We start from the raw sequence: 11527 nt of genomic DNA, 5'->3' as shown, positions 1-11527 counted from the left end.
CGGCGAGAAGTCACGCTGGCCGAGGCAGGCTAGGCTCGATCCGGCTAAGAGGTCATGTGCCCGCCGCTGAATCCGAGAATGTTTTTACTACTACATATATGCACAGAGACGGCGATGGATGGGATGTGTGATTCTGATTCTTGAGCAACAGCGTTGTATTTTGTCTGTTAACTAATTCACTACAGAGTAGAACACTTTTCTTTTTATTTTCGACCTCTTTTTACAAAAGAAAGAAAAAGGAAATATAAAATAAACCAACAAAGAAACCCTTGAGCCACCACCACGCCTATCCAATGCGCCACTGCATTCTCACCCAGCAAAAAACAAACTTATCTCTCCTTAGACTCTCGTGCCGCCTCCATTACATGTAATAGAAGATTCCAACCTCCCAGCCCGTGATCTTCACAACTGGATTATCGCATCGGAGATATGAGGCTGAACCCCACCTGAAGTCGCCATCTCGGAATGAGGCCTCCCAGGGATACCGGATTTCCACCCGCGTAAGGGTATTTTCAAATCTCGAAATCAGCTGTCGGATCACGGCGTCCCATCCATCGTCTATCCAGATAGTTGGCCAATAGGGCCAGTTCTGCGTGTGAAATCGTCGCGGGTCCGTTGGCTGGAGCAAGACGTTGCATAGCCTGATTGTTTCGAGGCACGCGGGACCGCCAAAGATCGGCCAAGTGAAGGAGTGCAGGTCCAGTCTAATATTAGACAAGGTCAAAGATCGCAGGCGGGGGAACCATGCTCCTGCGAGTCCTAACGCGAAAGGGTTTTCTGGGCAGCGAGGCGCCCTTCCGGGATAGGCCCAGTACGACATGTCGAAGACCGTCACGTTCGAACACTCAGCAAGGAGCCAGGGCACAAAGAAAAAATCTCCATAAGTGTCCTCGACAGAGAGGCGAAGATTTTCGATCTCGGCGAGAACCTCGGCCAGCTGAGCTCCATCGCGAGGGTATTTTCCGCGAGCTCCAGTATATCGCTGAACATCTAAATTTCGAATTGTTGTGATACCGCATCGCCGCAGGGTGTTCAGAAATGGTATCAGTTCAGTGCTGCTTGGGCACATCCTTACAGTCTGAAGGTTAACTATATCTCTGCGCGCGGCAAATGCAGGGATGGCATCTCTAAGTATCCTCCAAGTCCTAACACCTCTCACACCTGGAACAGCAAAGATAGTGCCGAATGCGATGCTGCGAATAGTGAGATTGGAAGAACGCGTGTTGATGAAATCCTGAGCTCGCTGCACCAGGTCGGGTGACATTCTGATAAAAATGCTCCGAAACAAAACTGTTTCGACCCAGGCAAAATCTTTTGACACAAGTCTCAAGTTCGCAAGGTCACGATTGTTCAAGAAGAATGCAATTATGAAGAATATTTCGAGCGGCAATTCAAGAATGTTTTGGATGGGGCGTCGAGGTGCCAGTGCCATAATGCTACCACATTGTTAACGCGACACACATTCAACAAACCTCTTATGGTTTGGCACTTACAGTGTTTCTTGTGGAGCAGCCATTTTCAGCAATCGGCTGATAACAACATGCAAGGTGGCGCGTCACTCGTTGCAGATGTGAAGGGGATTCTGCTTCGGGAGGACAAGGAGGCTTTTCTGGCCTTAGAAAGGCAGAGAGGACAAGACAGCACCACTTCGGGAGGCTAAGGAGGATAAGTGGTCTTAGAAGTGCCAGTGAATGTTCAGGAATGCCCTTTCGGGAGGATAGGGGGGTGAGAATAGCCTTAGAAGAGGAAGTGAAGCGACAGGATGACAATTCGGGGGGATAAACAGGTGTCAAAGGCCTTGTGGGAGGAACAGCAAAGCCAAGATAACAAAGCAACGCGGTCAAGCAGGTGAAAGGGCAGAGGCCCTCTGAAACAGCGAGTTTTCAAGCAGAGAGGCCTAAAGGAACCACCTCTCCCTATCGATCTAGGGTTTGGAAGGGCTCAATATGGCGCTGTTGACGCGAGATGAGATGTGCAGAAGCAAATGAGAAGCAAAGCAACCACTCAACGCGCTCGGCAAGCGAGTGAGAAGGAGATTACAGAAAGAAGATGGTGCTGAGAGTGAGAGCTTTTTTGGAAATATAAATATTACAAACACTTCGGTATTACCCGTTGTGTGAAAGGAGGATACAGACTCCTTTCAGGGCACGTGAATCCCTGGGCCCTGCATGACATAAGGTCTCCTAGTTCATTCGGGATATTAAGAACAGAATGGTTACTTGTTTAGGCCTCTGAATAGGAGGTCTGAGAGGATAGGTGAATGGGTTGTGGAAAGGCCTTTGGGGACCTAGTTGACCTTGCTCTCCTTTTCCGTGGATAGGGATGCATGCGATGGAAGAAAAATAGGCATATCTGTCGAAATTATAAAAATATAAAGAGCTAATGTTTCTCGAAAGATATTCAAGCTCCGAGAGATCTCGTTTATGTACAGCAAGCACGGTGTTTTGTCATAGGCATGATTTATCCCATATGCAGGAGAAAAAGGTAGAGAAGAACGTCGCCTCGGACAAAGATCTGGAGAAGATGGGAGACACCCTCGATAATGACCGGAACAGATGTCTCGAGATAAGAGGTGGGATAGAGAAGCAAAGGGTAATGGATACAAAAGGTCAAGCTATAAGACCGCCCGTATGAAAATAGAGCAATGCGTAAGGTAGACTTGCCAGACGTAAAGCCAACAGAATAAGATTTGCGACCGCTACAGAAACAGGAGATATGCAAGTACAAGTGCAAATCTAAATACACCAGTGAGATTCTCTCTCGTCCTCTCAATAGCTACAGTGTGGCCTAGGATCACCAGCTCAGGCTGAAGCCCCATGGTCCAGTAGCAATACGGGCGTTACGGAGAGCCTTTATCAACAAATGCGTGGAAGCGCAGCATAAGAAAGTTATAAATCTGAATAGCGCACAACCCGTAATCAATGATAGTCATAATCAGCAGTGTCCATATCCGGGTCATACTTTTCCTCACGCTCAAGCATCTCAAGTACTGAGTCCAAATCGATCCAGTTTGCGGGAGTCATCGCGAATTTCCTATGTTGCCGTGAAACAATATGCTTGAAAGAGCTATATTAGCACATGGCGCTTCCCAGAAGAAGAAAAACAAACTCACGTCTTCAAAATCATCGAATTTCTCTCGGCAATTTTCGCAGTATCCCGGTTTCGGGTCTTTCCTACGCCTGGAAGTTTGTCCTTTAGTCGTTTTCTGAGTTTTGCTGTCTGTTGTGCGAATCTTTCTGTTTTCTGGTATTGTGGCAAGGTTCTCCAGAGCCTTGGCCTTGGAGGCTCTCGTGGTTGGAGCTCTGGCGGTGCTGGTTGTATTTGCAGCATCTGCGGATCTCTGACCTGCCGCTAGGATCCCATTGTTTTTCTCTAATACTTTTCGCTTTAATTCATGGATTTCTTTACTTGTCCCTGCCTTGGCGCCTGGCATCGCGGCAGTCGACGAAATCATTTGGGATCGAATTGCTGATGTAATGTTAGAGGGCTGGATTCCCGACGCAGCTATTTCACCACGGGAATACGCTCCGAATGAGATGGCCGGAGTCGTCCCAGCCCCAAGATTCGTGCGAGGTAGTTCGCCCTGCCTAATTGGCGCCCTTGTGTTCTCTATATGTTCAGCCACCTTCCGACGACACTCATCCTCTGGAAGCTTCAAAGCCGGCCTTTCAAATGAGGGTGGAGGCGCCATCTCTTTAACTACCGTAGAGACAACGGGTTTTTCCTTGATCGGGGGTTTCTGCGCCTTTTCTTGTTGAGCCTTGTCTCGCTTTTCCCCATTTTTGTTCTGGGGCTCTTCGACGAAAGGGCATTTCCCCAAAGGAGCACTGCGAAACTGAGGCCAAGCACCATCCTGCCTCCTTGCAACTTTGGGGTATTCCCGAATCATGACGGGGCGAGTCTTTCCAAAATAGTCGTAGATGTAAATGTATGGGCCTTTAAATGGAACAAGGTCCTTTGCCCCGACTAATGAATCACGATCAGAGGGCCCGTGCAACTTTTCATTCCTTAAAACCGCAGATAGATCTGACTCAGCCTTAGTCTTGTTTGCCGTAGCATTATTGCGAGGAAAATGTCCGGTGTATGGCAGTTCGTGGTCACGAATAGCGCAAATAAAACGTTGCAGTTTATCCAGGGTCCATATTTTCATATTCATCTGCCGGGCGCGGTACAGGATATCCACACCCCCTCCGAGTTCCCTCCTACCATCTGTATCCAATGTCCGCTTATCTAATGCACCTCGAGGTCGAGCCCTGCCCTGTTGTGACTGGCCGACTTCTGTGCTATTTTCTAGGAGAGAAGGGTTAACAGTATCGGTAGAAGCACCCGCTTTGCGGGCCTCGTTTGCTGTACTTGCTTCGAAGGACTGAGGAGTCTCAAGGTCGGGAGGAATGGGACGGGCGGTGACAACGTGTGTTACATATTTTGAGAAGAACCTTTCATCGCTCTGCCGAGAAAATTTTTTACAATCAGAACACAAGCGTTTATTAGAATGAAGCAATCGCCCAAACTTACCCCTCCAAGACGCGTTATTTCTTTTGCCCATTTGTGTCGAACCTCCTCAGCAACGCTATCGAAATAGAAGACGAAGGTCGGAAACACTTTTAGATAGTGCTTTTGCCATTGCCGTATGCTTTCTGCAGAATCCGTCGCGTTTTTCTTGGGCTTTGACATAGACTGACTGCTCTGTTTTTCCCTCGCCGCTGCCAATTTCCGCTCAAATGCAGTCGGCTGCGCGTTATTCTTACGCGCAAAGAGCTTGGTCTCGGCAGGCTGGCACACGAACTTTCGGGGCGATTTGGGATCGCCATCCCGGTGGAGTATCTGCTTCTTAAGAGGAGGTTGAGCAAGGCCTTTATCGGCTTGGGAGTTGAGTGGGCGTGATCGTTTCGTAGCTAGGAGGCCGCCTCGATGAGGTGAGTTGGTGGCATTGGGGACGTCGGCCAAGGGGGGCCGTCGGTTCGACATTGCAATGGAAGTCTGGGGGGAGGGCATTAATATAGTTGCCATGTACTTCGAACTTTGTATAACGGAACAACGCCCATGAAATACAGAGAGACGTGACTTGGGAGGTCAAGGTGAGGCCCGAAGGACGAATGGTGGGTGTCTCGCGTCCTCGTGCACACGAGAGGAGCTCAAGAATCGCCCATAATAATAGCAACAACAGAATTAAACGTGCAGGATTAACGGAGAATGGAGTTCAGCTCCTTTCAATTGTCCCTCAGAGGCGGTCTACTCCCGTCCTTTGTGGAGTAAACACACTCGATGCTTGGGATGGGTCACCATGTTTTGCTCCCTTCACACCCGCGACTTGCAGAGTTACCACCAACCAACGCTGCACTGTTCTTGGCGTCGCGCATGACCGCGTGAGCCCTAACCCCTTTCCGGCTTAGATCCGGAGCTAATTATTCCGGCACCCGTATGACGTCAGCCATGAGGTCGTTCGCTGCGCTTTTCTCCCCTGAATGTTCCTTCGATCGCAGCCCACCAGCGTCGAAAGCGTCATCGAGCCAGTCCACTCAATTGAGGGACAACCGTTGCTGAGCTAGGGTATGGAGAATGGAGTACGGAGTACGGAGTACCCAGGCTTCATCTCAAGGCCAATCCATTTTTCTACATAAGGTACTGCGTATGGGGTCAGAGCTGCATCCAAATAAACATACATTTTACGGGGGTACGCTAGAAGTCTAATATTTTAAAACATGATATTATATACTATACAATTGAAGACGGATGATCTTCACCGCCCCTTAGCGAAGGGCCTCGATATCGTCGACCTAATTTAAAAGTTAGCGATAAGTAGGACCCATTGGGATATCCTAGTGAGGTACCTCTTTCACCGCCTCCGTCGTCAAAACCAGTGGGCTCTCGTCACCCACGCAGACACTATCCTCAATTCGTATCCCAATCCCTCGGAAATGTTCTGGCCACCTTTCATCGTCGGGAACATAGATACCGCTGAAAGACCTGGGTGTGAGAGAACAGCGCGCAATTTGACAAAAGATCGGGGAATCTTACGGCTCAATGGTCACACACTGTCCCTTCAGAAGCCCATGGCTCCTCGAATAGTCACCCGTATCATGAACATCCAGGCCAATATAGTGGCCGACATGGTGAGGGAATAGTGTTCTAATCGCCTATAAACAGGAAATTGAGATTAGAAAACCGAGCGCCACGCTCAAAGACACAAGGCAGGTCTTACGGAACGAGACAAATTGAAACCTAGGCCTGAAAGTTCCTCCCGGAGTCCGCGTTCGGCGTATTCGTGAATATCGTCCAGTGACATATTCTGAGATTCGTGGCACAATCCCACACACTTGCGCTGCACATTCAACACCGCAGCGTATAGGTCCCTCTGAGGAGGAGTAAATTTGCCGTTAATCGGCCACGTCCGTGTGATGTCTGATATATAACCACCATATGACTACATCTTGTCAGTCTGTCCAATCCTTATGCTCCTGGAATGGGAAAGGAACATACACCACCGCCGTCAACCAAAACCAGATTGCCGTTCCTATCATCATAGGTGAGCTCCACGGGCCGCGAAGTTGTTACGGAAGAGCAAACATACCTAAGAATATCATCGTTTCGAACATAATGGATGCTAAGAGCATTCTATAATGGTCAATAAAGGCAAGCAATGAGCCGGAATGGAATTGCATCATACCTGACCCCCCGCGACAACAGGAACGAATGCTGACTTATCGCATCCATTCATCTTGAACCGATACTCCAAAAAGGCATATAAATCCTTTTCACTGGAAAAGGATTGTTTCATAGCGTCTGTAAAAGCTCTTCCGGAGGCTTGTCCAGCTTTCCTCATGTTGGCAATCTCCGAGTCGCTTTTAAACACTCGAAGCTCGCTAAGCAGTGGGCTTAATGGCTTGATCTTTGAAAAAGCCGCTGCCCTATTCGCTGCATCCGCGTTATTCTGGATACTTGGGAAAAAGCGGGAAATGAGAGATTTTGCGGAAGTTAACCCCTTGACGTCGGTGTAGATCTCCGATGCGCCAGAGACGATTTCTGGGAGGATATCTTTGATTTTGTCAATATTGTCGGTCTATTGTAATTGCCTTAGTGAATAGTCCATGGAATGGAATGAGGAAGCCTACTTCATCTGCATTGAAGACGTCGAGGGCGGCTCGTGTCCCAGATCTAGCGCCCTGCCAAAGTTCTGACTGAGGGTCCTTTTCTCTTACGTAGAGATGGAATATATGATCGCCATCGGCCCCATTGTTCGCTTTAATCGATCAGCACAATTCGGTATCCCAAGAGCACTCGAAACTCACCAATAACAGCCAGAGCGCCCGGCTCGTTAAACCCTGTAACATCGTGGGATCAGACATCTTTCCGCAGCGAAGAGTTGGGCGTAGGGGCGTACCGGTCAAATAGAAGAAGTCTGAGTCCTGATGATACTCATAAAATACGCTCTTTGATTTATATTTCACGTCGGCAGCCTTGATGATAGCGACCGCATCCTTTGGCAGCTTCGCCGCAAGTTTCGCACGCCGGTGTGCATATTCTAAAGCGGTAATCCCGGGTGTTACTGGAATTACTCCATATATCAGCGACGAAGTTCCATCTTACAGGGTACAGTGTTCAATATTGCTCACGTTCACCAGCTTTTAATATGTGAGGGTGTGTTTCGTGCAGCGGTTGACCAAATTGGAGGTCCGCAGCGGAGATTGAATTGTATCGTCGGGGAGCTTGCCGGGCCTCTACCTTGGAGCGAAGGAATGGTTTTCCACGACATCGAGAGAATGAGGACGAATCGAGCACATTTCGGACATTTCGGTAACAGTGCCGTGACAAGGAGTACCCTGCCGACATTGTTCAATTCTCTCCGTTTGAACAGGAAGAATTGAGGCCGGCTCGACTCCCGAGCTCTGATGGCGATGATGGATTGATGATTGAGGCCTTCTGGAAAGCCGCATTAGCCAATCAGGGAACCTGATTAACTAGCTAGTTAACTAATAACTAACTAGTTCACGTAATCCACCCCCGGGCGGATCTCACCACCGAGCGGATCACCAAAATACACATACAAATCTCAACTTTTTGCTCTCTTATATCTTAACAAGTCTATGTCTGATCATTATAAAATGAAGAAGATACTATACAGATATAATAAACTTTGTAAATTATAAGAACTATCTAAATATAATAATTATTTCTTAAGTTATATTATTTTATTATCTTTTTACTAGCATGTATCAAAGTATCTTCACAAGAGCTTGAGGAAGGTTGACCATGGTAGAACATCTCAAAATACAGTTACCAGGCACTTGAATAATGACTGTAGAGGCTTCAGTCATGGATCTTGACGCATCATGTATGTTTCAGAATAAGCATCTGATCATTGTATTTGGTTTAAGCTCCATTCTTCCAGCAGCAAGGTATTTTGTCGGGCATGTGGTCTTTAGCAGCAAAGACTCCTGCTTGCCTTTTCTGACGTTGACCTTCCGCTAGAAGTCCTCAAGATAGTCCTTGTATTTTCGAGTGATTTTGGCTTCGCTGCACATTATTACCGGCAAGAAGTGGGAATGGAGGTTTGATTTCTTCTAGCTGGGTGAGTGTGCTAGTCGGTCAGCTAGTTCCATCTTCTCGAACAGAACCAGTTATTGGGAATGATTTATGTCTCAGCTTACTCCCAGTCACACTTCTCCAACAGTACCTGTGCGAATCAAAATGTGGACGCGGTATCGAACAAGTACACACAGCACTCTAAGAGGACAAAAACTTCTGTGGAGCTCCTGACTGCTAGCTTATTCAACTACTCTGTAGTTAACTGACTACCTGATAACTTGTCTTCAAAAGAGCCTCTTCGGCATGATATGGCATCTAGTAAGAAAAGTAATGACACCAGAAGCAGAGAACACAAACCAACCACAAAACATTGCAAGAAGTGATTGGAATACCTCAAGGCTGAAAATGTCGATGTCCAACTCCACCCCATAACCCAACTCATACATACGATTCCTATGTCGTGGCAGTTAGAATACACAGCGCAAGCTCTATAATCCTCGCCCAAACCCCAGGCCAGCCAGAGAAGTAAGGAAATCAAACAAGAGAACAATTCATGTCATCGTAAGAGAGTGTTTCAATTCATCATAACCTTGTGCGCAATATCAATATGAGTACTCCGTATTCAACAGTTAATCCTTAACTTTCTTGGCTGTAGGCTTCTGTCCGTAACAAACAGTCCTAATGTTAAAAAGAAAAATGATATAAGCACACAGCGCATTTGGTTTGGAAGCGGGGAACCCACACATGTTGCCACGCATGAACTTTAGGGTTGCGTAAATCATTGCGTATATGGGCTGTCAAGACCTGAACTTCCTCCAAAGTCCACTGTCGTCAAGGCCTTGGTGAGTGATTGTCAAGGTAAGCCAATCACTGGGCGGGCAGACTCACCCCAAGGTAGTTTGTGAAAAGAAAATTGGCCCATCCGTCCAAACCTTCTTCCCAGCCCAGCTTGTTATACAGCCCAATCTCTTTTAGTTTAGGGTCCTTGGGCCATGTGCCAATGGGCCATTTGAATGTCCGCTTCTTGACATTGACAAATCCCGCCGACTTGATCATGTCCGTCATCTCATCGACAATACGGAAGGACTTTCCAAATACGTCGCCCACCTTGTGAGCTAAGGGTCCCCAGCGCTCAATCGCCGTTCCCTTCAAGGATGAATCGTCTGACTGTGCCACCACACTAATCTCAGCTTGCTCAAACCAACCACCAGGCTTTAAATGATCAAGCGCTTCCTGATAGAGAGCGGGATAGTCCGAACTGCAACCGTAAATACATCGTGCATGTATGTAATCAAAGCTCTCCTTCCGAAACGTCCATGGCTCACAAAAGTCATCGATCTGGAATTCCAAATTCGGCGGGACCAGCGTCGGCTGGATTGCAGAAACGTCTGTAGCGATGACGGCTGCAGACGGGAATTCATCCGCAAAGTCCATCGCCCATATTCCTGTCCCTGTACCAAGGTCTAGAACCCGTTGGGGATTGTCGCCTATGGGGGCCAGGAACGTACGTCCTCCAAAAGTGAGGTTAAAGACATGATGGAAGAGGTCGAGATTATCGGAGGCCTGTTCGTCGTTCGGGCCCCTGGAATGTTCAGCCTTGAGGCCTTTAACTGAGACCAATCTAGCTACATACCAATATGTTCCATATCTCCAGCCGTTGTATCTCCTTCCATTCTCATATACGTGGCTGGTGATCTGGGAATAGAGTGAGGTGGTCCCTGATGCCACATCACTGTAATCCCCGTAGGAAGAGTCGACGTCATCCTCGATCTGGATGATGCCGTCCTCAGCCTGTTCTATAGGATGATGATCCATTTATAACCGGTTTTCAGCAGCCCAGGTATAGTGTTCAACCCGTAACAGAAGCAGCCAGCTTCCGGTCAAATCGGCCCTTCCGTAGGCTAAACAGCGATGAAACAGATCAAATGAAATACCGCTTGGCCACTCAATTCGGCCCGTCGGAACCGGGAAAGTTTCGAAAAAGAAATCTCAAAAATTGGCCAAAGGCCGTGGAACAGTGGGCACGAGCATTATTATGCCAGGGCCAAGGAGTTGTTGTTAAAAAGGACGGCACAAATAATAATCCATACTCAGCTATGGAGTACGGGGTACATGGAGTCATAACCGCGAACCGAGATCACGCCGTCTCACCGAGAGACGTCGGGTAACGATCCTGGTTGTTTCCATAATAAAACAAATGTAATTATGGCCTCGCGTTTGGAGGACAGGGGCAAGCATTTTCTTTCACTCGTGAGTTGACATCCATGTCGAAATGCTTTGGCGTGATTCGTCGCAACGCAGAAAACGCGTTTCGATTTCAGAACCCTTGGGTAACGTCTGAATCCTTTCGCATTTCCAAAGAACTTCTCGATCAAATGGATAAAGGATATGCACAACACTAACTGAAGCTTGGATTTGGAGAGGGCCGTCTTTATGTGTTGTTTTGGGGAGACGTAGCTCCTTCGTTGATAGGAGGATGCAACCTGACAATGGTTCAAACTTCTTCAGGTGGTTCCTTCGTATCGGCCATGAGGGCTCTGCAAATTTGAGTTCCCATTTCCCCAATTTGTCCCTCTTCTGCGACGCTATTTTCTGAAAGATGGAGACGCCATCCTTGAAGCCCTGCAGCATAGCCAAGGTTGCCGCAATCCGCACGCAATGCCAAAGAGCTGGTGGAACCCAGTCAGTGGCAATTGATTCGCCCGCAAGATCAGATCGCTGGCGTGTTTCGGAGTTAAATCTCTGTGAAAGCGACCGGCGAACTTCTAGCCAAACACAAAAGGACCCAAATATGTGTTAGCACCTTCGGGCTGCGCCCGGATCATGGGCCACCCGTTCCCCTGGCTCCCCCCAAAGCAGGCTTGGAGGGGATGGAGCCCGCGGAGAGGTAAAAGGACGAAGTGTTGTTAAGGAGCTTAACAGAACGTCCCTGCGGCCTCTTACCTCCCTCTAACTTTCTTGAGACAAAACCGAAGAATGGCTGCTCCCAGAGGCAGTCTCA

The 11527-nt window shown here is 48.1% G+C and overlaps 4 protein-coding genes across 4 annotated transcripts; all 4 read right to left on the bottom strand.

Annotated features, from left to right (window-relative positions):
* Positions 1-127: 127 nt before the first annotated feature.
* On the bottom strand, positions 128-1516 carry CIMG_01193 (uncharacterized protein; the record flags this gene model as incomplete). Its single annotated transcript, XM_001247421.2, has 2 exons — positions 128-1436; positions 1494-1516. The coding sequence occupies 2 exons, from the start codon at positions 1514-1516 to the stop codon at positions 362-364; spliced, it is 1098 nt and encodes a 365-aa protein (XP_001247422.1). The 3' UTR covers positions 128-361.
* Positions 1517-2918: 1402 nt separating this feature from the next.
* On the bottom strand, positions 2919-5229 carry CIMG_01194 (G1/S regulator; the record flags this gene model as incomplete). The annotated part of the gene is made up of 3 exons (XM_001247422.2): positions 4516-5229; positions 3113-4447; positions 2919-3056 (listed from the first exon to the last, which is right to left on the bottom strand). The coding sequence occupies exons 1-3, from the start codon at positions 5008-5010 to the stop codon at positions 2919-2921; spliced, it is 1968 nt and encodes a 655-aa protein (XP_001247423.1). The 5' UTR covers positions 5011-5229.
* Positions 5230-5645: 416 nt separating this feature from the next.
* Positions 5646-7951, bottom strand: CIMG_01195 (xaa-Pro dipeptidase app). Its single transcript, XM_001247423.2, has 11 exons — positions 7614-7951; positions 7382-7546; positions 7290-7322; positions 7113-7240; positions 6668-7060; positions 6572-6615; positions 6481-6514; positions 6203-6424; positions 6019-6137; positions 5832-5958; positions 5646-5777 (listed from the first exon to the last, which is right to left on the bottom strand). Exons 1-11 carry the CDS (start codon positions 7828-7830, stop codon positions 5751-5753), a joined length of 1509 nt encoding a protein of 502 aa, XP_001247424.1. The 5' UTR covers positions 7831-7951; the 3' UTR covers positions 5646-5750.
* Positions 7952-8832: 881 nt separating this feature from the next.
* CIMG_01196 (uncharacterized protein) lies at positions 8833-10592 on the bottom strand. Its single transcript, XM_001247424.2, has 2 exons — positions 10160-10592; positions 8833-10108 (listed from the first exon to the last, which is right to left on the bottom strand). Exons 1-2 carry the CDS (start codon positions 10339-10341, stop codon positions 9394-9396), a joined length of 897 nt encoding a protein of 298 aa, XP_001247425.2. The 5' UTR covers positions 10342-10592; the 3' UTR covers positions 8833-9393.
* Between the last annotated feature and the right edge of the window lie 935 nt (positions 10593-11527).

The sequence above is a fragment of the Coccidioides immitis genome (genome assembly GCF_000149335.2).
Source record: "Coccidioides immitis RS genomic scaffold supercont3.1, whole genome shotgun sequence".
Taxonomy (NCBI): Eukaryota; Fungi; Ascomycota; class Eurotiomycetes; order Onygenales; family Onygenaceae; genus Coccidioides; species Coccidioides immitis.
This window is presented reverse-complemented; position numbering and strand designations above follow the sequence as displayed.

Excerpts from the sequence above, each read along its gene's own strand:
- CIMG_01195 (XM_001247423.2), bottom strand. The coding sequence starts at position 7,830 with ATGTCGGCAGGGTACTCCTTGTCACGGCACTGTTACCGAAATGTCCGA. Across the intron at positions 6,515-6,571 it reads CGAAACGATGATATTCTTAG|GAACGGCAATCTGGTTTTGG; the intron begins GTATGTTTGCTC and ends CTATGATGATAG. Across the intron at positions 5,778-5,831 it reads CGACGGAGGCGGTGAAAGAG|GTCGACGATATCGAGGCCCT; the intron begins GTACCTCACTAG and ends CTTTTAAATTAG.
- CIMG_01196 (XM_001247424.2), bottom strand. The coding sequence starts at position 10,341 with ATGGATCATCATCCTATAGAACAGGCTGAGGACGGCATCATCCAGATC. Across the intron at positions 10,109-10,159 it reads TGGAGATATGGAACATATTG|GGGCCCGAACGACGAACAGG; the intron begins GTATGTAGCTAG and ends TGAACATTCCAG.